Here is a 25,120-nt window from a genome sequence, read left to right as displayed (position 1 = left end):
ATGAAAAGCAGATTTTAAATTGAACGCATATATTCAATATAATGGTGGAACATATATACATGATCCTTGTTTCTTTGAGATAGGTTTAGCTCCATAATTACATAAGAAACAAAAATTTAACTAACTTTCCCGTGTTCCACCTTTTAAGATGTAGTAGGCCCCAAGCCTAAGAGTTGCAGCACTCACCCAGATTACCATTTGAAACTTATCTAATCAATCACCTTTTAAAAACTCTTGTTTTCCCCACACCAGCTTTATGTATGCCGAGAACTGGCAGCATTATGCAAAAGAAAAAAAAGGGAAGGGAAGGGATAAAGGAAAAAATAACTTTTAAAAGTTTATGGGATCATATGCTTTCCCCCTCACCTTTCAAATTTTTTTCTTAAACGTTATATCTATTTTACAATACAAAAATTGAAAATGCAGTTAAAGATAAAAGGTCAATACAGTACGCATACTTTGTCCCAGCCACGCAGGAAACCAGTTAACCAGAAGCGCTGGCTTCTAAAGTCTAGCGAGGGGCGGCCTCTAGGAGGTGGGGCGACGTCGCAAAAAATAAAACACACAAAAAACCCGCCGCTCTGCTTTACGGCACTTGCTCCGCCCCTCCAGGTGCGGGAAGCCTGAAGCCGGCAAACATGGCCGCCACCTACTGCCTCGGCCGGGCTTTCACTGCCCTGGCAGCGTTGTTGCTCTTGTCCTTCGGCAGCTTTGCAGCTAGTCAGATCGAGGTAGGAGTCAGGCTCTTTGATGACAAAACCCTGGGAGGCCGGCTGTGTCGTGGCTGTGAGCGCCTCAGAAGACGTCAGATACACAGCAGCTGAGGGAAACCTGGAGTCGTCAGACCCAGGCTGGGCTGTGGGGCTGGTGTCAGTGGAATCGAATAGGACTGTGTCGGTCTGTTTCAGCTTTTTAAAACGATAAATTAAAAGAACGAAATCCTCAGAAACAGCAGAGGACTTGATCCTTTGCCCCTGCTTGTGGGCAGTCCTTAGCAGGTGAAATGTCAGCACAGGAGTTAGCATATACTTTCTTACTACGAACTGCAACACTCTCATTTGATAGGTGTCAAATGAGGAACGGTGTTTTATCCTGGACTTATCTACAGCGTCCCCCTCCTATTTTTTTTTTTTTTTTAACATGGGCACAGAACATTCTGGTCTGCTTTTACTATCCCCTCTTCTCTGATAATTCTTAAGTCTACTTCTACTATCTCTAATATCATTTTCAGGTCTCCATTTCCATCTGGCTAAGGGGCCAGGATAGTTAACAGACATTTGTTTTATCTTATGCTTATCCCACCTTCTCTTAAAGAGACTGTGAAAAGCTAAATAACCCCTTTCTCCTGCATTTCTTAACCCAGAAATGTTGCTCCTAAACTTGAAACCTGGGAGTTTTAATAAACTCCTCTCTTTATTCCACTTTCTAATTCTAGTTCACTAATGCCAATTTTAATTCATTAAATTCTGTGATCTGAACTCTGAACTCTTAAAATTGATTTCAGCACTCCAGTTACACTGGCTTAATTCAGGCCCTGATCATTTCTTGCCTAGACTATTGCAATTCTTATATCTTGTTTCCTCTAGGCTTCCATATTCCCTCATTTTAATGCTATATTAGTCTTAATAAAATGTAAGCCTGATCAGATTCTTCTTCTGGTTAAATCTTTTAAATGTTTCTCCATCGCATACAGAATAAAGTCTAAGCATTATGATCTTATCCCTGGCTACTTTTCTAGTATTCCATTTTGGACCTTCTTGTCTCCAGCACCTTGAGTTTAGACCAGTGGAACTCAAACTTTTTGAATACACACCTTGTCAGTTAAAAAAAGATACTACGCATACCCTTTATAAATATTCATGATTACTGTTAATTTATAGATTCAATGTTTATATATAGCATATCTTTTACATAATATGAATAAATAGAAGTTCTACTGTTTTCACCCTTTATTATAGTGTGTTATCTTGTATGCTTCATTTTGGATACCATTACTCTTTTTTGTAGGTACACAATTGCTGTGCTTTTTCACATTACCATATTTTATGCATCCTGTTTCCTCTGTTCATTCAATAAGATGTAGTAAAAGCATAACCTCTGTAGAGCCTTTTCTTTTTTCTTACCTTTACCTTAATGTTTTAATTGTATATTGTATAATGTATATTGCTACTGTAGCACTCACTCACTATGTATGCTTTGTGCTATTTCTTATTCCACCATCTCTTACTTAAAGGTGAGATCAGAAGTCCTCTAACTGGTTTGCTTTGACTCATTCTTTTTTTTTCTTCCAATCTGTTCTCCAAGCTGCAACCAGAGTAACTTTTTAAAATGCAAATCTCATCATGTCACTCATTCGTATGCATCTTCCTGTTGTCCTAAAGATAAAGAAGGGACTCTTCATCATGATGCACAAACAAAGCTCTGCATACCTTGGCCCCTGACTACAGTTCCAATTCTTTCTCTTCATACTTCTAGTTATGCTAGTCTTTTTTCAGTTTCTCAAAATCTTTAAGCTGCCTTCTGCCGTTAAGGGCCCGAATTCCCTCTGTATGGAATTGTCTTCTCTTTTCTCTTCAACTTTTGGATCTTAACCCAAAATCACTTCTTTAGGGAAACTTTCCTGACCAGATCAGGCCCCCTTATTATACTCTTTTATTATATGGTTTTGTCTTTCCTTTATAGCAGTGGTCCCCAACTTTTTTGACACCAGGGACTGGTTTCATGGAAGACAGTTTTTCCACGGGTGTGAGCTGAGGGAGAAGGGATGGCGGAGCTCCCTAACGGGTGTATGGAGTTGGGGACTGCAGCTTTATAGGGTTTATAGTTTGCCCTTATCTGCTTAATGCATGTTTATCCAACTGGGTAATAACCTCTTTGAAGGTAAGCACTATGACAGTTTTTGCCCTTCATTGTATTCTGAGCACTCAGATGCCCAATGATTGTGATAAATTTGTGAATGTTACGTTGTAGTGTAATGTGTTTGCATGCTTGTCTTTATTGAACTCTGGAATTCTTCAGAAAAAACAGCATGCTTTTTAGTGATTTTTATATCATTGTACATTACATGGTACCTTGCGTATTATAGGTACTCCATTTACTGTATGTAGAATGAATAACTTTAAAGTAACTATCTTGTCTGGACAATCACAAGAAAGTTTTGCCATTTCAAATTTTTCACTGAAGTCTTAATGAAGTAAGCATTTTGGAGGTGGAGGTATATTAGAGATTATTTGTGTCAATTCTCATTTTCTACATGAAGAAAGTCAAGTCTAAAGAGCTAAATGACTTACCCCAGTCTTACAGCCAGCTGGGGAATAGGACCAGGTTTTAGCTCAGGTCTTCAAATCCCCAAACCAGTGCTTTATCCACTATAGCACCTTGCTTTCTTCAGCAAGTAGGCAGCTGTTTAGAAGGGTTGTGTGTGTGGGGTAAAATATACATACACACACACACATACACACAAAATGTGTTCATATTACATGGCTGTATACTTTCCAGACAACCCTCATGTATACACACACACACACACACACACATTGATATATGCTACACATACTTTTTTCAGGTTATTATTCTATATTTATACTGTGAACAGTTTACCAGGCACAATGCCTAACAATAAAAGACCCATTATATCTTCATTTGATATGAAATACTGTGGTATTAACTTGCTATATTAAGTGTATTTTATCTTAACCATAGTAATTTCAAAGAGATCACACAGTCTCTTTTCATCTCTGCTGGTAGTTAAAATAAGAGTTACTTTTGATCACTACAGCAAATCATATTCTAGCAAATATTGACCTTGAGGGTCACATGCCTATGTACTCTAAAATCTGTTAATGATATTTTACAAGCCTCTAGAAATACATTGTGACTAATGTTGCATTCTTTTTAAGCAATGCCTCTCTCATATATATATATATATTGTTTTAAATTAACACAATAATTGTATATACTTTTGTGTGTGTGATATTTTGATATGTGTATATAATGTATAGTGATCAAATTGGTAATATTAACATACTGTCACCTCAAACGTTTATGATTTCTTGGTGCTGGTAACATTCAAAATGTTAGAACTATAGTAAGCAATAATTTATTGTGTTTTTTCAGTAGCTATAGTTACCTTAAAGTGCTATAGAACACTAGAACTTACTCCTCCTATCTAACTATGATTTTGTGTCTGTTAACCAACCTCTCCCTATTTTCCTTTCCACTCTACTCTTTCCAGCCATTAATAACACCAATTCTGCTCTCTACTTCTATGAGATCAACTTTTTTAGCTTTCACATATGAGTGAGAACATGCAGTATTTATTTTTTCTGAAAAATAAATAGTATAATGTCCTCCAGGCTTTTCCATGTTGCCGTGAATAACAGGATTTCATTTTTTTAATGACTAAATAGTATTCCAGTGTGTGTGTGTGTGTGTGTGTGTGTGTGTGTACCACATTTACTTTATGCATTCATCTGTTGATGGGCACATAGGTTGATTCCATATCTTAGCTATTGTGAATAGTGCTACAATAAACCTGAGAGTGCAGATATATTATTGACATACTGATTTCCTTTCCTTTGGATATATATACCTATTAATGAGATTGCTGGATCATATGGTACTTCTATTTTTAGCTTTTTGAGGAACTTCCATGCTATTTTCCGTAATACCTGTAATAATTTGCATTCCTACCAACAGTGTAGAAGACTTCCTTTTTTTTTTACATCCTCACCAGAATTTGTTATTTTTTGTCTTTTTGTTAATAGCCATATTAACTGGAGTAAGATGATATCTCATTGTGGTTTTGATTTGCAGCTTCCTGATGATTAGTGATGTTGAGCATTTTTATATATACTTGTTTGCTCACTTTTTAATTGGGTTACTTGATTTTTTTGCTGTTGAGTTCCTTGTATATTCTGGATATTAATTCTTTTTTTTTTTTTTTTTTTTTTGAGACAGAGTCTCGCTTTGTTGTCCAGGCTAGAGTGAGTGCCGTGGCGTCAGCCTAGCTCACAGCAACCTCAAACTCCTGGGCTTGAGTGATCCTTCTGCCTCAGCCTCCCGAGTAGCTGGGACTACAGGCATGCGCCACCATGCCCAGCTAATTTTTTATATATATATCAGTTGGCCAATTAATTTCTTTCTATTTATAGTAGAGACGGGGTCTCGCTCTTGCTCAGGCTGGTTTTGAACTCCTGACCTTGAGCAATCTGCCCGCCTCGGCCTCCCAAGAGCTAGGATTACAGGCGTGAGCCACAGCGCCCGGCCTGGATATTAATTCTTTATTTATGAATAGTTTGCATATATTTTCTCCTGTTCTTCTGATTGTCGCTTCACTCTATTGTTTCCTTTGCTATGCAGAAGCTTTTTAGTTTGATATAATTCAGTTTGTCTATTTTTGTTTTTGTTGCCTATGATTTTGAGGTCTTAATTATAGAATCTTTGCACAGATCAGTGTCCTGAAGTGTTTTCCCTATATTTTCTTCTAGTAGTTTCATGGTTTCAGGTCTTACACTAAGTCTTTAATCTATTTTGAGTTTATTTTGGTATATAGTGAGAAATAGGGATCTAGGTCTAATTTCATTCTTATGCATATAAATATCCAGTTTCCCCAGCACTATTTATTGAAGAGACTTGATCATTTCCCCAATGTATTTTCTTGATACCTTTGTCAAAAATAAATTGGCTGTAAATATTGTGGATTTATTTCTGAATTCTCTATTCTGCTTCATTGGTTTATGCATTTGTTTTTATGCCAGTACCTGCTGTTTTGGTTACTATAGCTCTATAGTATATTTTAAAGTCAGGTAATGTGATGCCTCCAGCTTTGTTCCTTTTGCTCAAGATTGCTTTAGCTATTTCAGGTCTTTGTGGTTCCATTTGAATTTTAGGATTGTTTTTTCTATTTCTGTGAAGAATATCATTGGTATTTTGATAGGGATTACATTGAATCTATAGATCACTTTAGGTGGTGTGGTCATACACACCACACTTTAGGTGGTGTGGTTTAACAATACAGTATTTATTATTCCAATCTATAAACATGGACATCTTTTCCAATTTTTTGTATCTTCTTTAATTTCTTTCATCAGTTTTTTAGTTTTCATTATAGAGTTCTTTTAACTTTTTGGTTAAATTTATTCCTAGATATTTTATTATTTTTTTGTAGCTATTGTAAAGGGATTGCTTTCTTGATTTTTCTTCAGCTAGTTTGTTATTGGTGTATAGGAAGACTACCAATTTTTGTATGTTGATTTTGTACCCCACAACTTTACTTAATTTAGGGAGGTTGGGTCCTGGGCTTTTCTTTGTTGGGAAACTTTTTATATTACGGCTTCAATCTCATTACTCATTATTGGTTGATTAAAGTTTCTATTTCTTCCTGGGTCAGTCTTGGTGGGTGGTGTGTGTCCAGGAATTTATCTATTTCCTCTAGGTTTTTCCAATTTGTTGGCATATTGTTGTTTGTAATTTTTAATGACACTTTGTGTTTCTGTGCTATTGGTTGTAATGTCTCCTTTTTTGTTTCTGATTTTACTTATTTGAATCTTCTTTGTTTTTTTGTTAGTCTAGCTAAAGTTTTGTTGATTTTGCTTATTTTTTTAAAAAAACTTTTCATTTTGTTGATCTTTTGTATTTTCATTTTTTTTGTCTCTATTTCATTTGTTTCTGCTCTGATCTGTATTATTTCTTTTACTAATTTTGGGTTTGGTTTGTTCTTGCTTCTGTAGTTCCTTGAGATGCATTGTTAGGGTGTTTATTTGAAATCCTTTTACTTTTTTGATGCAGGCATTTATTACTATACACTTCCCTCTACATGTATTATATAGGTTTAGGTATGTTATGTGTCTATTTTCATTCGTTTCAAGAAATTTTTAAATTTCCTTTTTAATTTCTGTCTTGACTCATTGGTCTTTCAGGAACATGTTGTTTAATTTCCATGTATTTGAACAGTTTCCAAAGTTCCTCTTGTTAATTGATTTCTAGTTTTATTCCATTGTGGTCAGAAAAGGTTTTTGATATGATTTCAATTTTTAAAAATTTGATGATTAGTTTTGTGGCCTAGCACATGGTCTGTCCTGGAGAATATTCCATATGCTGATGAGAAGAATATGTATTCTGCCACTGTTGGATGAAATATTCCATAAATGTCTGTTAGGTACATTTGGTCTATACTACAGTTTTAATTCAATGTTTCTTTGTTGATTTTCTGTTCAAGTAATCTCTCCAGTGCTGAGAATGGGGTGTTAAAGTTCCCATTTTTATGTTGGTGTCTATCTCTCCTTTTAGATCTAATAATATTTCCTTTATATATCTGGATGCTCCAGTGTTGGGTGCATATGTGTTTATAATTGTTATATCCTCTTGCTGAATTGCTTCCTTTATCCTTATATGACTCTCCTTGTCTCTCTTTACAGTTTTTGTCTAAAGTTTATTTTATTTAAGTATAGCTACTTCTGCTCATTTTTGTTTTCCATATGTGTGGAATATCTTTTTTTTTTTAATCCCTTCACCTTTAGTCTGTGTGTATCTTTACAGGTAAAGTGAGTTTCTTATAGGCAGCATATAGTTGGGTTTCTGTGTGACTGTGTGCACATAGGCAGGTGCGCACACACAGGTAACATATTTGCATGGAATTTTTTATTTCCTTTTCTCTGAAATTTTCCTGTTGGCTAGAAATTAAAACTGCTAACATTTGTTAGGTAGTTTTAACTAGTCAACTATTCCTACATTCTATGAGTCAAAGAATACTATTACCGTTTTATAGATGAGGATATGGAAGCACAGAGACATTAAGCAACTTTCCTAAGTTTATACAGCTAGTAAGTAATAGAGACCAGATTTGAACTCAGGCATTCTGACTGATCTAGTAATTAAAATGTTTGGGAGTGGGTTATATACACTATTACTTTAATATATAATCAAAATGATATTCATTAGGTGTCAGTATGGTATTGGAACTTTTTAATGTCTTGAGATGACAAATACATTAATAATTCAGACTTACTTTGACAGATTAGTGAAACATGGCAGAATGCTAGCGGATGTCCTCAATCAGATACGTTGGTGTGTTCAAATATGGTTTCTGGCATATGGTAGCAATGGATGTTGAATGAGATTCTAGCAGGAAGTATATTAGTTGTTATATGTACAATCAAGACATGAAATAAGTCATTCACAATTTTAAGACTGAATGGAAAATTAGAAGCATATGATGAACACCTGGCTGTGTTTGAGATGAAATGTTTAAAAACTGTCCCCTTAATAATAACCCCCAGCAAAAACTCAACAGTCTTTATGGATGTATTAGCACATTTGCCTTATCATTAATGTTTAATATTGTGACCAATATTAAGGAGTGAGTTAGCATAGTTGCAGAGATTTTAGAGAATCAACAGAAATGATTATTAAGCGATTAAAGGATTAAAAAGACATCTGTGGGAGTTCAGGGAGTAATAAGGATTGAGGATGGTTGAGGATGTAGGGAGAATGGTGTTTCTTACAAGAAACTCATGGGGATAAAAGATATGATATTAAATATTAATCTTTAAGAAGTTTCTGGCATAAGCATTTTCATCTTGCAAAGTTCAAGTGAGTGATCACTTTAATAGAGAGATTATCAGAGTATACCCTAAAAGGAGATTTTATAGTAAAATTCTATTTTACTATACAAATAAAACAATAAAAAAGTTTTTATTATAGTTTTATAGTAAAAACTTTATGTAATACCAGCTTACCTTATTCTGAACCTATCCACCATGTAGTTTTCTTTTTTTTTTTTAACCTGGTTTCAAAGTTTTCTACACCATGTAGTTTTCTACAACAGATTCTTGCTTTGTTCACTTCTAGTAAAGGCATTTGGATAATGTATTCATTCATTCAAAAATAATTTATTCAAAATCTACTATGTATAATACTTACTTGGGGCACATCAGTGAATATAACTAATGAAAACCCCTGTCCTGTTGGAGCTTACATCCTCTTTAGGATGTAAGGATGTAATAGGATGTAAGCTCCAATAGGGGAGAGACAGATAATTAACAATATACATAATAAATAATAAATACATACATAATACATAATAAATAATAAATAAGTTAATTATACATAATGTAAGAAGATGATGAACAAAATGGAGAAAATAAATCATAAGGAAAATAAATAAGGAAAATAGTGGGGTGAGGTTGCAATTTTAAATAGTAACTCTTTTAGTCCCATTTGCATTGTTATACAAACAGGAATACCAGAGGCTGGGTAATTTAGAAAAGAGGTTTATTTATCTGCAGGCTGTACAAGAAACGTGGCACCTGCATCTGCTTCTGGTGAAGGCTTCAGTGAGCTTCTAGTCATGGCAAAATGGGAAGGGGAACAGGTGTGTCATATGACAAGAGTAGGAGCAAAAGAGCAGGGAGTGGTACCACAGTCTTTCAAACAACCAACTCTCATGTGAACTAATAGAGTGAAAACTCATTCATTACTAAAAGGATAGCACCAAGCTGATCATGAGGGATATATCCCTATGACCTAAACACCTTCTTCAAGTCCCTACCTCCAGCATCAGGGATCAACTTTTGATATGAGATTTGGAGGGGATAAATATCCAAACTATATCACTAGCCTTGTTAAATCTATTGAACAGACAAATTGTATATTCTCTATTGAACATACTTTCTATAATACTTTTTTTTTTATTTTTCTGGGTATATATCTTTTTTAATTTTTTTATTTCAACATATTACAGGGGAAACAAATGTTTAGGTTACATAAATTGCCTTTGCCCCACCCAAGTCAGAGCTTTAAGCATGATCATCCCCCAAACCGTGAGCACTGCACCCATTATGTGTGCATATACCCATACCCTCCCCATCCCTCCCACTTTCTTGACACCTGATGAATGTTATTATTATATGTGCATTTAAGTGTTGATCTGTTAATATCAATTTGATGGTGAGTACATGTGATGCTTGTTTTCCATTCTTGGGATACTTCACTTAGTAGAATGGATTCCCACTCTATCCGGGATAATACAAGATATGCTATATCACCATTTTGATATAATACTTTCTTAATAAATCTCAGGCGATGAGAAATAGTAAGTTGTGACTTATAGAATACACTTTCATTTGCTTCATGCTTAACAATTTTTTAAAGCAGAAACTCTTGCACATACATCTTTAGAGTCCTTTAAAATAGCACAGGGATGTAGGGTTGGCATTGCTTTTCGTGCATAAGAATGAGTCTCAAGGAAGTTAAGTATCTTAATCAAGGTTACTCAATTTAACCAGTGTCTAAGGTAAGACTGAAACCCAACTCTCTAGATTTCCGGTTCAAGGCTTTTTTCCTTATAGTATTTTAAACTATAAGCTCTTTTAATTCTTTATTTTGTCCACAAAATCAAATACAAGAATCTTCATAAACTTAGGTAATTGTTATTACAACCATAAAAACTCCATGAGTCTTAACTGTCCTTTTGGACTTTATCTGGGAATTGTGGCAACTTCTTCTAATCATTTTGCTTTTATTTTACTAATAGGATCAAGCAGAACAATTCTTTAGAAGTGGCCATACAAACAACTGGGCCGTTTTGGTACGTATATTCTATGAAGAGAAACCTTGCTGTTCACATGGCTATGTGTCTGAGAAATTTGTGAATCAAGTTTTTGAAAACAAAATTTATTTTTATATATCTTACAACAGAAATTCTTCATTTTGGCTATATTTTAAATTGACTGTATCAGCTAATAATATTCTAGTAATATTCTTTGCCTTTAATATATCTGTCAGGCGGTGATCTATGAATGAATATAAGAATAAATCAGGAGTGCGATTGTTAAAGGGAGCATTTTATAAAAGAATTATTTTAATGTTTGTAACTAGTAATTGTATTTCTTATCTATAATAGTTTATAGATATTCTCTATGTAAGCTATTTTTATTTTTTCAGTTGTTTTTTCTATCTACAAAAATAACAAATGACCACTATAGAAAATTCAAATTCCACAGAATAGTTTAGAAGATGACAGATTAATTTTATGTTATGTGAATTTCATCTCAATTAAAAAAAAAAGACAAGGAAAATGTCTTCAAGTCCCATATCCCAGAGTTGATATTTTGGTAAGCATTCTTCTAGCCCTCTCTCTCTTCATATACAAGCATAAAGATACAAAGGTATATGATTTTACATAACTGAGATTATATTATACCTGCTATTTCATAACTCCTTACCATATCTTGGGGATCTTTCCCTGCCAGTAGGTATGGTGACATATAATCTTTTCCAAAGGCTTTCTTGTTTTCTGTTTTATGAATATACCATAACCCCTAGTTCATGGGTGTTTAGATTCTAAAATTTTCAATATTGTTAAGAAGTCTGTGTTGAACATGCTTATTTATACACCTTTGTGAACTTGACTAATTTTCTCTTGAGGACAAATTCCTAGGCATAAGAATCTGAAGTCATGGAGCATGACTGCCCTCCAGAAAGGCTGTGTCTTTTTTTCCAAATCTAAGTCAACTGTGCATTATTAATTTTTATCTTTTCTTTTTGACTGCTGGGAAACACATTATTAGTAAATTTTGTTTTAATTTGCATTGTCTTGATTCTTAGTAAGGTTTGCCTATTGGCATACTTTTTTCTTCTGCTTCCCCCCCCTTGGTGTTAATTACCATCTTTAATCTGTCTGGATTCATAAATTTGTATTTTTAATTCCACAAATAGAATACATATAATCAATTATTTTTCCTCTACTTAGAAAATATTTGGATAATAGTTTCACTATTAGAGTTTCATTTAATGACATTTATATGATTAGAAGATATAGTAAGTCTGACTTAAGGAAAAAATGGGTACATGAGTTCACTGGAGGAAATGATGAAGAAATAAAGAATAGTTTCAATGAGGCAGGAAAGGAAGGCAAGAAAGGGAGCAGTGTACAGCATCTCAAAGCCAGTAACTCATGTGGGAAAAGAAAGACAACTGGGGAACACAAATGGTAAAAATATAGTGGGAATATAAAGAAGGTGGGTAGAGGAATTCAACTAAAAGTGCAGAATAAACATATAAAACTATAATTAACTTTTATAAAGCCAAAGGTAGATTGAATGTTTGCGGTCTTGTAAGTTTATTGAGAATCATTTTGTAAAAGCACGTAATTATCTATAGGTTTCTAGAAGTAAACAGGGTTGCTATTCTTATGTTTGTTCAAAACATAATAGTATTGTGCTTAAACAGAATAGCATAACATGGGTTCAGGGCTCATTTTCTTGTTTTCCAAGAAAGAATACCTTCTGTATGCTACCCCTCATGAGAGATTTTCTGAAGGAATTGAACAAATGCTGCTCGAGATAAGGAGAGAGGTTTTCGATGACTATTTTTAAGTGAGGAAAACTGTTAGGAGCCAGGCCATGATCCACCAATCTGAGAGGATAAACTTACTTTACAGGAAACTAAGGGCTTTTCTGTGAGTATTCTCTCTATGGGGGATTCTTAGAAGAAGGAATAACTGCCTGTGCACTGACTACCAGTTGCCAAAGAGCTCATCCCTACACACACGTTAAAGGCTTCCTTGCTCTGGGAGACCTCTAACCAAGCCCCTCTCCAATCTCAGTAACCTGGGTTTCAGATGACAAATAGAGGGTGAAAAAGAGAAACTTGAATGTTTCATGACAGCTGCAGTTTTCATATTTCACCCAATGTTTTACATATTAGCATAATGAAACTTGAATAAATTGTGCTTTCTTAACTGGAAAATTATGAAATCTGCCCAGTTCCCATTGAAAGCACTAAAAAGGCATTTCTTTCAATGTTATGTAATTCAAATTTTTGAAAAATCTAGTTTTCCCCCCAGTTTGAATTAATTTATTTTTAGTCTTGATTAGATGGCCAGAGGTAAGTGAAATGCCCCTTTGCTCTTGTGAAATGACTGAGAAAACTTGCCATCAGAGATAGATATAAGGAAATTTGGATTCCATTTTCATCTCAGGATCTGCTTGGTATAAACATTTTGCCTCTGTTTAACAAAATAAATTATAAAGATAATCCATAGTCATGGTAAAGAAAAGTATTGTGAGGAACAGTATAAACTGAAAAGTTATTGTACCTCTCTTTGACCCTCAGTTTATTTTCTAGTGGTAATAATCTCTATTAACAGTTTCTTGTGTATAATTTCAGAAATATGCAGTGTGTGTAATCACATTTGTGTCTACTCCTCCTCCCAGTTTAAAAGATGAATGGGTCATACCACATGCATTTTACAACTCGCTTTTTTTTGGTATTCCATTCAGTGAATATGTGGTAATCCTGATCCCTTCTATTTTTCAACCTTAATTTTCTGTCTAGTAAATTGCTGGTGAAAATGAGGGTAGTTTTTCAGGCTTATGCTCATTAAATAATATGATAAATGCAAAAAAAAGGCCTTTTTGTATATGGTAATGTGCACTGAAAATACAGGTTTTTATTATGACTAAGTTAGATATAAATTGTTTAAACTATTTTTGCTTCAAGTTAGGGAACTCTATAGGTGTTTTGCTCCTTATGGGCAGTAATTTGGTTTCCAGCTATTTTATTTTGGTTGTTGCTATTATAGGCGATGCTATAGTAAAAAGTCTTAAATACATATTTTTGCATACTTGTTTGAGCTAAATCAAAAGATATGTACGTTTTTAAACTCGATGTAAGTTGCAGATTACCCTCTTAGAAGTTTATATTAATTTACATTCCCATCAGTGAGCTTATTTCCTTTGCCAGTATTGTGAATTTTCAGACGTTTTGATACTTACCAATCTAGTTTGTATTGACTGAAGTTGAGTGAGCATCTTTAAGAATTTCATTGTCCATTTTTAGTACTTTTGTTATGGCACGCTTGCTCTTATTCTTTATCCATTTTTAAAGTTAGATTGTTCATTTTTTCTTATAGAGTTATAATTAAGGAAATTATCTCTTATATTATTTTGAGTTTTTTATTTAAGTTAAGATTTTATGGTATTTTTGACAGACGGAGTTTTACCTTTTTATGTGGTCAAAAATTTTAATCTTTTCTTTATTGGATTCCAGGTTGAAAATTAACTTTAATAAAAAAAACAACAACTATGTAGTTCATTTGTATTTGGCAAGGACAAGAGCATTTATGATATTCTCAAAATTGTCTCTACCTACTATAGCAACAGGCATATCGCAGGTTGGTGTGCTACCAACGTTTACCTACCTTAAAATGGATCCCCAAGAACACTAACTTTTCAGTCATGGAGTTAGATTTTCCTAGCACTGTTAATATATTTTTAGGAAATTTTTCTTAAGTGTAAAACTTCTTTGAATTGTTTCTAGTTTCCTATTCAGTTCAGTGGCTTCTTTTTTGTTTTTGTTTGAGACAGGGTATTGCTCTGTTGCCTGAGCTAGAGTGCAGTGGCATTATAGGTCACTGCAATCTCAATCTCCGGGCTTAAGTGATCCTCATGGCTCAGCCTCTGAAGTATTAATAGCTGAGACTACAGGCACAGGCCTCTCTGCCTGGCTAATTTTTTCCATTGTTTTATAAAAATGGGTCTCCCTATGTTGCTTAAGCTGTTCTGGAACTCCTGGGCTCTCTCAATCCTCCTGCCTTGGCTTCCAAAAGCGCTGAGATTACAGGCATGAGCCACCACACCTGGCCAATAGCTTCTTTATAATATATTCTCTTATGTGCATATAAAAATGCATTGTATGTCATGTTTTAGCCTGTGTCCTAAATTTCTTACAACTAAGGAAACAACCCATAGTGAAACAAATATAACCCAGTGTGGCTAATTTTATTTTCTATTATATGAAGATATTATGAGCATTGTCTTTGATTCTAAAGAATTTAATTTTTAGAAATAGGAATGTTATAGAATCACAGAAATTGAGAGTAACAGAATTGGTTCAGTATTTGATTAAATTCTCCAAAGATTTGTTTTCTCTTAAGCAAAATGGTCTTTATTAATTCAGTACTAGTTATAAATGACCTCTCTTTAGGGATAGTGGTTTATTGACAATTCTCTATATTCTTTGCTATTTCTAAGCCTGAATTATGGCATGTTCTTTCTTTAGACATCTCTATATCTTAATTAAAGAAAAATACTCTGTAAGTTCATGGTTTATTTTGATGCATAAAAATAATATTTTTGTTTTAATACTTTAGGTGTGTACATCCCGATTCTGGTTTAATTATCGACATGTTGCAAATACTCTTTCTGTTTATAGAAGTGTCAAGAGGCTCGGTATTCCTGACAGGTAAGAAACCTTAATGAAGCTTAACTTTGAAACTCAGTAAAGATTACTGTTAGATGATTGTTATATATTTGTATTTTTATGTTGTTTTTGAAAAAGGTAAACCTGATTTGAAGGTTTTTTTTGTTGTTGTTGTTAGAATATACCACTGTGTATAAATTATATGTTAACTTAAAACCATAATGGCAAGTTATATAAAAGAACAATCAAATACTGAGGTAAAAAAGATTTAAAAAAATAACTGTTGGCTGGGCGTGGTAGCTCATGCTTATAATCCTAGTACTCTAGGAGGCCAAGGGAGGAGTATGGTTTGAATTCAGGAGTTTGAGACCTGCCTGAGCAAGAGTGAGACCCTGTCTCTACTAAAAAAATAGAAAGGATTTAGTTGGACAACTAAAAAATATATACATAAAAAAAATTAGCTGAGCATGGTGGTGCATGCCTGTAGTCCCAGCTACTTAGGAGGCTGAGGCAGGAGGATTGCTTGAGCCCAGGAGTTTGAGGTTGCTGCGAGCTAGGCTGATGCCATGGCACTTTAGCCCAGGCAACAGAGTGAGACTCTGTCTCAAAAAAAAATAAAAAAACAAAAAAGAAAATAACTGTTTAGAGTTATTTATTTCATTATTAGATACCTCATTCAGGGTTTTTAATTGCAGGGAACAGAATACAGTTATGATTCAAGCAGAAAAGTGATTTTTGAAAGCATATTGATTAGTTCACCAAATTGGTAGGAATGTAGTCTTAAGTAGTTAGGAACAAGGAAGACTAGATAACAGAAAAGACATAGCTAAAAATCATGGCATAAAACCAGTCTGGTGACAATAATACGGTTGCATATTGCTAAAGGCTAGACTCAACCATTGCATAGCTGCTACTGTTGCCTTTGGAAATTTGATATTGCTACTGTCTCCTGCTGCCAAAATCCAACTTTGCTGTCCTAACTTCTTACTGTCTCTAACTCTTACAGAGTCCTAGGTGAGAATGCCATATTGGCAGAGTCTAGGTTAAGCAAATATGTCTGTGTCACAGGGTGACTGGAAGAATGAGTATGTGGCATTGTTAGCTTCTATGTAGGAAGATGGGCTCTGCCTTATATGAAGACTCATAAAGTGGGAAATTTCCTGCTAGTAGGGAGGGAGTTCAAGTGTGAGGCAGCACCTCTGTACTTTTATCCAGACCATTTCTTCTACATTTGGTTTGTCTGTGATAGATTTGCTTTTGCTGCTACCAAAGCAGCTTTAGCAAGAAACTGTAGTCAATTCAATTATTTAGGTCTGATTCATTTAGTACCTGTGAAGCAATGTGGAAAGAACTTTGTAATCAGATATGAGTTTGAAATTTGACTTTAGTGATGATTTTGGTTCACCATACTGAGCCTGTCTTTTCATCTGTTACATAGTGATAACAGTACCTTACTTGCAGGATTCAAGTGTTATACTCACAGCAAAAACAAATAGAGATATATATAAAGTGCTGCAGGAACAGAAAGGAAGCAGTGAATGACTCAGGAAACATAGTTATATTCCTTGTAAATAGATCATTTAAGCCTGAGAAACTGATAAATCTATACTATAATTTCTGTATTTAATCTGAAAATTAAGGCAACTAGTTAATATTTCTATTTTCAAAATTACATTAAATTAAGTATGAGAAGAAGATTCATTTGTTAAGTACATGGGTATAATTCTTATTGGTCAATTGGTTCTTCTCAAATAGGTCTATGTGGTTAGTCTTTTAGTTTTTAACTACTCTTGCTTTTCTATCCAGTATACAACTCCAGAGAATGACTATGCATGGTTTGGCAATAGTTTTTACATTGGCAAATTAATCTTTGTCTATTTTATGAATCATTAAGATACATTTAAATGGTTTGAGTATGATTTGGAGGGAATTTTTAGAGATAGAAGGTAGCAATAGGATGTATTTTGTATATTAGGTTTAGTAGATTTGTTCCTAGGTTTCTGAATAATCTTCATTAAAAGCTTATTTTTGTTTCAAATGATTGCTTGTCTATATCTCTGTGTATGAAGTCATTGTTAAGGGAGTCAATTGGGGATTTAAGCAATTGGTGATTTAAGCCATTTGCTATTGAATGAATAGAAATCAATAGAAAAGATTCTACTCAGCAGGTGTTGGATAAATAAATAAATGCGTGACTTGGAAATATTTTATCAGTTGTTCAAAGCAAACACTTAAACGTTTAAACTTTAAAATTACTTCTAAACTTTGTACTTTAAAAGTAAAAATATTTATATCCCCTAAATTTTGTTAGTCTAAGTTTTAAAGCATGTTAATCTGACATTTAAATTAAAGACATTTTAATAAATAGGTGTCAGAATTTTATAATATTATTTCAAAATATTGGCTCAGGAAAAAGGGATATTAATGGTTCTAGGGAAAGGTGAAAAGACACACAAGACCTTCATAAGTGCTCTCCAACTTGACTATTATCAATTTTATACCTAAGCTCCATTCAGGAGAGGTATTTTGCATTTTGTGCCCACACTTTCTCTGTAACCTTACCCAGTCCTTGGAGATTTTGTTTTTATTTGCCTGGTTTTAGCTTCCTGAAATGTTTCTCTATCTTTAGGCAATTTTCTGCCCTCAAATAATTGTTTTGGACTAAGTCCCTGTTTAGCTACCTCCAATATGCTTAATATGATTAAGATGAGGAGGAGAAAGGCATTAAGCAGGGATTAGGTTCTGAAGTCAGTATGTGAAGCAAAAGTACAGCCAAAATAACTCTAGAAATTTTCTTAAATAGCACATAAATTATAGTGTAATATTGTCTTTCCTCACCAGGTTTTTCCTGCAGTGTTAGAACGGATTACTATTTTCTTTGAGCACTTGATAAAGTGACTTACTTATGATTAGGAGCCATGTTATATGAAAAATATACATATCTATAACACTAGAATTGTGTCTTTCATGCTGTGAGAGGCACATGGGAACTGAAGGAATGTAGAATCAGCTCCCTTTCATGTTTACTCTGGGGAATAAATGCATTTAGTATTAAGTTGTGTGAGATTTTTCTTCCTTTTTGGAGGGGTGTCTGAGTACATAAGATTAAGTTCATGGAGTAAAATGTCTATATAATTTTTCTTAAAATATGATTTAGCTCTACTACTGGTGGAGTGGTTGTGAATTTATGTAGTGATCCCTATACTACATAAACTATTATATAGTTAGTTATTTACTACATAAACTATTATGTACTATAGAATCTACATAGCTATAGAAACTGATACACTGTTTCTATAGTTAAATCCAGTAGCTTTTCTGAATCTACCTGACACTATTTTTCTATATTTCAATCATTATGTAAGACAAATTTTCCTAATTTAAAGCTTTTATTGTTCATCTCTCCTTATTCAGAAATTTTTATTTCTGATAAAATATGTATGCAGAATAAAGTTCAGATCTCTTATCCTCAAGGCTTTTTGCAGTCTAGTTTCAAATCTGACATTCTGATATTTTCATTTCAATCCTTTATGCTCTAGTCATTTCTTTTTGTTAATCCCTGTATTGGTCTCTGTCCATTGCCTTACTCTGGTCTCTTCTCCTATAGTTCTTTTCTTTCTCCCTCATTTCTAGTTTTCTGATGTTCAAATTCAGTCTATGTATTCTCTAAAGAAATAATATTTATACTTCTCTTATGGTACTTACTTGTATGTGTTGATCTCATTGCTGCAAGGCTGGATCTGGATGTAATACTGTGTATTCATCTACAGTGTATTCTTTGGTATATTGTGCAGAATGAATGAGTGAATGAATAGTGTGCTAAAGAACCATAGCTAAATGGAACTTCATTGGTCTAGACTAGAAAGGAAACATTTATGAATACTGTTTGTTTATAGTCTCATTTTTTTAAGACTTGCATATTATTTATTTATTTATTTTTTCTGGTGCTGAAATATTTATTATTTATTGTTTTTATTGACATGGTTATATGCTCAAAGTTTGATAATAGAAAAATTTCAATATATATGTCCCTCCCAAGATATCACCATCATTACTATTATTAGTTTCTTTTTTTTTTCCTTTAAAAAATTTTTTTTATTTCAACACATTATGGGGGTACAAATGTTGAGGTTAAATAATTCTATGCTTTGTATGGAACCAGAGAAGATAGCAAAAGCAATCTTAAGCAAAAAGAACAAATTGGGAGGCATCAATTTATCAGACTTCAAGCTATACTACAAGGCTATAGTAACTGAAACAGCATGGTACTGGCATAAGAACAGAGACATAGCCCAATGGAACAGAACTGAGAACCCAGATTTAAAACCATCCTCATATAACCATCTAATCTTTGACAAAGTAGACAAAAACGTATGCTGGGGAAAAGAATAGCCTTATTCAACAAATGATGCTAGAAAATTGGATAGCCACATGTAGAAGACTGAGACAGGATCTGCACCTTTCACCTCTCACAAAAATTAACTCAGGGTCTGCGCCTGCACGGGCGCCGGCTTGCGGGCTCGCTTGCTCGCTCCCGGTCTTGAGGGACGCCTGGGGCGATGGGTTGGGGAAATGGACGCCTGGAGAACGGAAATCTAATTATCAATATTGACTCCGGAAGAGAGAACCTAACAGACCAATAACAATGGAAGAAATTGGGAAAGTTATCAAAAAGCTGTCATCCGGCAAAACACCAAGCCCAGATGGTATTACAGGTTAAAAAAAATTCTTCATGAAGAATAAAAATCTTAAGCAACATGATGGATTCAGAAGCTCATGACAAGAGGCCACCAATTCTAAAATCTTCAAAACAAGATGTATCACCTCACATTACAAATTTTGGTGAAATGAAGCATTACTTGTGTGGCTGCTGTGCAGCTTTCAACAATGTAGCAATCACATTTCCTGTTCAGAAGGTCCTTTTTCGGCAACAACTATATGGCATCAAAACCCGGGATGCGATACTTCAGTTGAGGAGGGATGGATTTCGAAACTTATATCGTGGAATGCTTCCCCCGTTAATGCAAAAAACAACCACACTGGCACTTATGTTTGGTCTGTATGAGGATTTATCCTGCCTTCTCCGCAACATGTCAGTGCTCCGGAGTTTGCAACCCGCAGCGTGGCAGCAGTACTGGCAGGGACAACAGAAGCAATTTTCACTCCATTAGAAAGAGTTCAGACATTGCTTCAAGATCACAAGCATCATGACAAATTTACAAACACTTACCAGGCTTTCAAGGCCCTAAAATACCACGGAATTAGAGAGTATTATCGAGGCTTGGTGCCCATTCTTTTCCGCAATGGAATCAGCAATGTCCTTTTTTTTGGCCTTCGAGGTCCCATTAAGGAGAATCTGCGTCTCACAGTGCTAATTTGGTCAACGATTTTATCTGTGGAGGTCTTTTGGGTGCCATGTTGGGATTCTTGTTTTTTCCAGTTAATGTTGTAAAAACTCGCATACAGTCTCAGATTGGTGGGGAATTTCAGTCTTTCCCCAAGGTTTTCAAAAAAATCTGGCTAGAACGGGACAGGAAAGTGACAAATCTTTTCAGGGGTGCCCATCTGAATTACCATCAGTCCCTCATCTCTTGGGGCATAATCAATGCGACTTATGAGTTCTTGTTAAAGATTATATGAAAAAAATCATCAGTTAAGTGCCATTTATCAACTGAATGCCTAAGAAGAATGCAGTTTGGCCTCTTTCCTAATTGGCCAACTACAAGTTGGTGTCTTAAGTCCAGGCCACAGTGAGTTATGGGCAAAGCTGTTTTCCTTAAACAAAAACAGAATAAAAGGTTTCAGTGGGAAAGTTTAAGGTTTTTTGTTTTGCTTTTTTAAAATCATTATCCAAGAACTGTAGGCCAATTACCTGCTAAATAGCTGTCCATCTGATGGCCTTTGATAGGGAGCCTAATACCCAACATATGATTCCTTTTCTCGAAACAGTCTAAACCTTCTGTATTGGAACATAAATGGCCAGGACCAGCCAGGGAAAAGGCCCCTAAGCCCCGGGATTTCTCAAGCTTACTTTACTCCATGTCTTGCTTCTCTGCTCTCAGCAGTTACAATGGATAGTCTTCATAAAACCCAAGCATATGACAAAGGGGCAGAACTCAAGAGAAAAACAGCTTACGAGCTTTTGAAGACCAAACTGCAAATACATTACCAGAGATGGTTTTGTGTTGTCCTATAGACTTCTTAAATTTGACAAAACAATTGAACAGAACTTGTAACCAACAACTTTGAACTTTAAGTCAAAATGTGTTATTAAGAAATTCTAACTATTGTTTTTACCTTCAGTGTGAACTACTGTGGTAATAATTTTGAAAAGGCAAACACGATTGAATAACTATCTGAAAAGCTTTAAAAGTGGCCTTTCTGTTACATATGTGGCACAAACAGCTCATGAGCGCAAGACACTTCTGTGTCATACTTTTTGTCTGATGCTACCAGAAATATTATAGATTCTGTATTTGACATGCTTAGAGTGGTATGAGCCTTCAGGACTGCACCACAGAATAAATACAACCTTTATATGGTGGCATATTTGTGTCTTTGTTTCATTTGTGCTTAGAGATGAAGTTGATATTTTTGTCTAAATAGTTGATTGATACACATCTTAATATGGTTGGCTCTGTAATCACCTGCTACATATTATGAACTGTGCAATAAACACTATTGTGTATATATTGTTGCCTTTGGATACCTGAAGTTCCCCAGCTCAATTACAATGGTGATACTTGGTATAAGGCTGTGCAAACATGTAAGGGAATGATGGCAGTAGATGGGATATATGAAATGGGATCTATAGGGCTTACTTCAGTGAAGCCAATCATGTTGAACTAAGAAGTATGGTAGAGTGAGGGGTATGCAGTCATAAAATGAAGGGTGGACAGATTATGTGAAGAAAGGGTAAGCACTCAAATCTGGTTTCTTTTAAAATATTTGCTTTCTCATGTGCAAATAAATGCATATCAAAGACTTGAACAGGCATTCTCTCGAAATTTGAGAATTTTTAGTTTTTAGTGCTTTTTGCTTAATATTGTTGCCTAATGGTTCCCAAATTATATGGGAGTGTCTACATGTTTCCTCTTAAAATTTCATTTTTAAAAGTAGTTAAGCACATAAAGCTATTTTTGTTTAATATTTTGAGTTTTGTGACTGAGTTAAGTGAAATCTGTTAAATGTTTCAGAGTTAACATACTTTTGGGTAATTGTTTGGAATAAAGTTTTTTAAACCCCCCCCCAAAAAAAAATTAACTCAGGTGGATAACAGATTTAGATATAAGGCTTGAAACTGTAAGAATTCCAGAAGAAAATGTTGGCAAATCTTTTATAGACATTGGCCTAGGCAAAGAATTTATAAAGAAGACCCAAAGGCAATCATAGCAACAACAAAAATAAATAAATGGGACCTAATGAAATTAAAAGGCTTCTACATAGCCAAGGAAACTGCCATGAGAGCAAACAGACAACCTACAGAATGGGAGAAAATATTTACATGCTATACATCTGTTAAACGGCTGATAACCAGAATCTATATAGAACTCAGGAAAATCAGCAATATAAAATCAAACAACCCTATCAAAAAGTGAGCAAATGATATGAACAGAAACTTTTCAAAATAAAATAGACTAATGGCGTACAAACATGTGAAAAAATGTTCAACATCTCTAATCATCAGGGAAATACAAATCAAAACCGTAGTGAGATATCACTTATATCAGTGAGAATGGCCTTTATCAAAAAGTCCCAAAACAATAAATGTTGACATGGATGTGGAGAGATAGAAACACTCATACACTGTGGGTATGACTGCAAGCTAGTACAGCCTCTGTGGAAAATAATATGGAGATAACTCAGAGAGCTACAAGCAGAACTACCATTTGATCCAGCAATCCCATTACTGGGCATCTACCCAAAGTTAAAAAAGACATTGTATAAAAAAGACATTTGCACTAGAATGTTTATAACAGCACATTTCAGAATTGCAAAGATGTGGAAACAACCCAAGTTCCCATCAATCCATGAGTGGATTAATAAAATGTGGTATATTCTACTCAGCCACAAAAAACAATAGTGATCTAGCACCTCTTGTATTATTCTGGATAGAGCTAGAGCCCATTCTAGTAAGGGAAGTATCCCAAGAATGGAAAAACAAGCACCACGTGTACTCACTATTAAACTGGTATTAAGTGATCAGCACTTCAGTGCACATATAGTAATAACATTCATCGGGTGTCGAGCAGAAGGGAGGAGAGAGGAATGGATGGGCATATACACACCTAATGTATGCGGTGTGCACTGTCTGGGCAATGGACACAGTTGGAGCTCTGACTCCGGTGGGGCAAAGGCAATATGTATTCTCTTTTAATCTCGTTTCTTAAACCCTACTGAGCTAAAAGTTCTCTACAATCATTTTATAGACTATTCCTTAACTCATACTTATGGATGCATGGGTGTGGCAGTCTTACCAGGGCACCTCAAATTGTTTTCTTTCTGTGAGATAGACGTCCATAAGAGCCTTGCCCAAGACAAGTTAACTTCAACCATGGTTATTTCCTACCCTTCTACCATTTAAGTTCCCTCAGGATACATTTTTTACTTTTCATCTCTTGTCCCTTTTAATTTCTTTCTCAAGTAATAAATATTAGAAGTGGGAGCTATTTGGTTAGTTATGTGAATTCTGGTAATATTTTTGTAAATTAAAAAAATATCAGTAATTGTTACTATTGTTTTTGAAATCATATTGGTAATGTAGCTTTTGACTGTTGCTCTTCATGCTAACATTATATATTGTCTAAGGAGCATTTGTAAGATATTTCAGCAATCTTATTGTATAATAATTCATTAAAATAATATAGAAAAGGGCATGGCTATTATGGTTTTTTGGAAGCAGGGAATTGAATTTAAACCAACCAAAAGAGAATTCTTTTAATCTACATTATCTCATTTTATTCTTAGGACAATCTTTGGAGATGGGTATAATTTTATGTACACTTGTCATTTAAATATCTTACTAATTTCTGAAATGTGTATCTGTGTCTTGAATGTAGTGATTGGGGGATTGTGAAAATAGTTAATATTATTTAAATAAATAGAAGGAATGCCCCCTCGACTTTCCCATTTTCTTATTTTGTTTTATAAGTTTTTACTGTTGTTTAAGTCTTTATTATTTTATGCTTCATGTATTTCATGCTTCTGTCCTTCAGCATACATTGTAGCTATAGTACATGCTTCTGTACTTCAGCAGCTTTGTGGCTGTTTATTCTCTGCTTCTAGTCTCTTTTTCCGTCCAACTCATCCTGCACACAACTGTTAGAATTATCTTTCTCAGACACTGCTTTCATCTCTTTACTTCTCTCATCAAGAATGTGCAGTGACTCTCTATTGTCTTTCCAACAAATCCAAAATTTTCAGCCAGGCTTCAGGCTTTTAAGTATTGCTTTGTTAATTCCAGCTCACAATGTCGTTTGTCAGTTAGTTGGGACATCTGTGTCACAATATTTGGTCACTCTCATTTCTATTTTTGACCATTTAGCCCAGCTAGAATTTAATAACATATTTAAATGAGTGTATATGTTATACCAGTATCTATAGATTTTCATAAAATGAGGTAATGTATATTGAAAGAATTCTCTAAATACTATATAAATATTAACTGTTTTAATTTCAAGAGGAGGAGATAGCTGTGATATAAGAGAAATGCTCTGGAACCTAGAACACCTAGCATGTCCTGTGTTTTGCTTTCCTAGCGATATATTTTTTCTTTTCTTTGTTTTACTATGTATAACTTCATAGATTACTCTGTACAGGGAGATCACTGATTTTATTTTTAAGCCATTATAATTAGTTTATACAATTTTCCAAATAATTAAATATATACAATTTTAAACTTGTTCTATTATGATTT

At 34.4% G+C, this 25,120-nt stretch overlaps 1 protein-coding gene and 1 pseudogene across 1 annotated transcript in view; both read left to right on the top strand.

Moving 5' to 3' along the window:
• The first annotated feature begins 600 nt into the window (after nucleotides 1–600).
• Nucleotides 601–25,120, top strand: part of PIGK (phosphatidylinositol glycan anchor biosynthesis class K) — a 111,437-nt gene continuing 86,917 nt past the window's right edge. Inside the window, exons 1-3 of the mRNA XM_012787798.3 lie at nucleotides 601–731; nucleotides 10,535–10,588; nucleotides 15,155–15,246. Coding sequence (XP_012643252.1) covers nucleotides 639–731; nucleotides 10,535–10,588; nucleotides 15,155–15,246 — 239 coding nt within the window. The 5' untranslated portion in view covers nucleotides 601–638. The remainder of the gene's footprint in view (nucleotides 732–10,534; nucleotides 10,589–15,154; nucleotides 15,247–25,120) is intronic.
• On the top strand, nucleotides 15,260–25,068 carry LOC105884212 (mitochondrial nicotinamide adenine dinucleotide transporter SLC25A51-like; annotated as a pseudogene).

The sequence above is a fragment of the Microcebus murinus genome, chromosome 2, assembly GCF_040939455.1.
Source record: "Microcebus murinus isolate Inina chromosome 2, M.murinus_Inina_mat1.0, whole genome shotgun sequence".
Lineage (NCBI taxonomy): Eukaryota > Metazoa > Chordata > Mammalia > Primates > Cheirogaleidae > Microcebus > Microcebus murinus.
The sequence above is the reverse complement of the archived record's forward strand: the minus strand, read 5'-3'. Positions and strand labels throughout refer to the sequence as shown.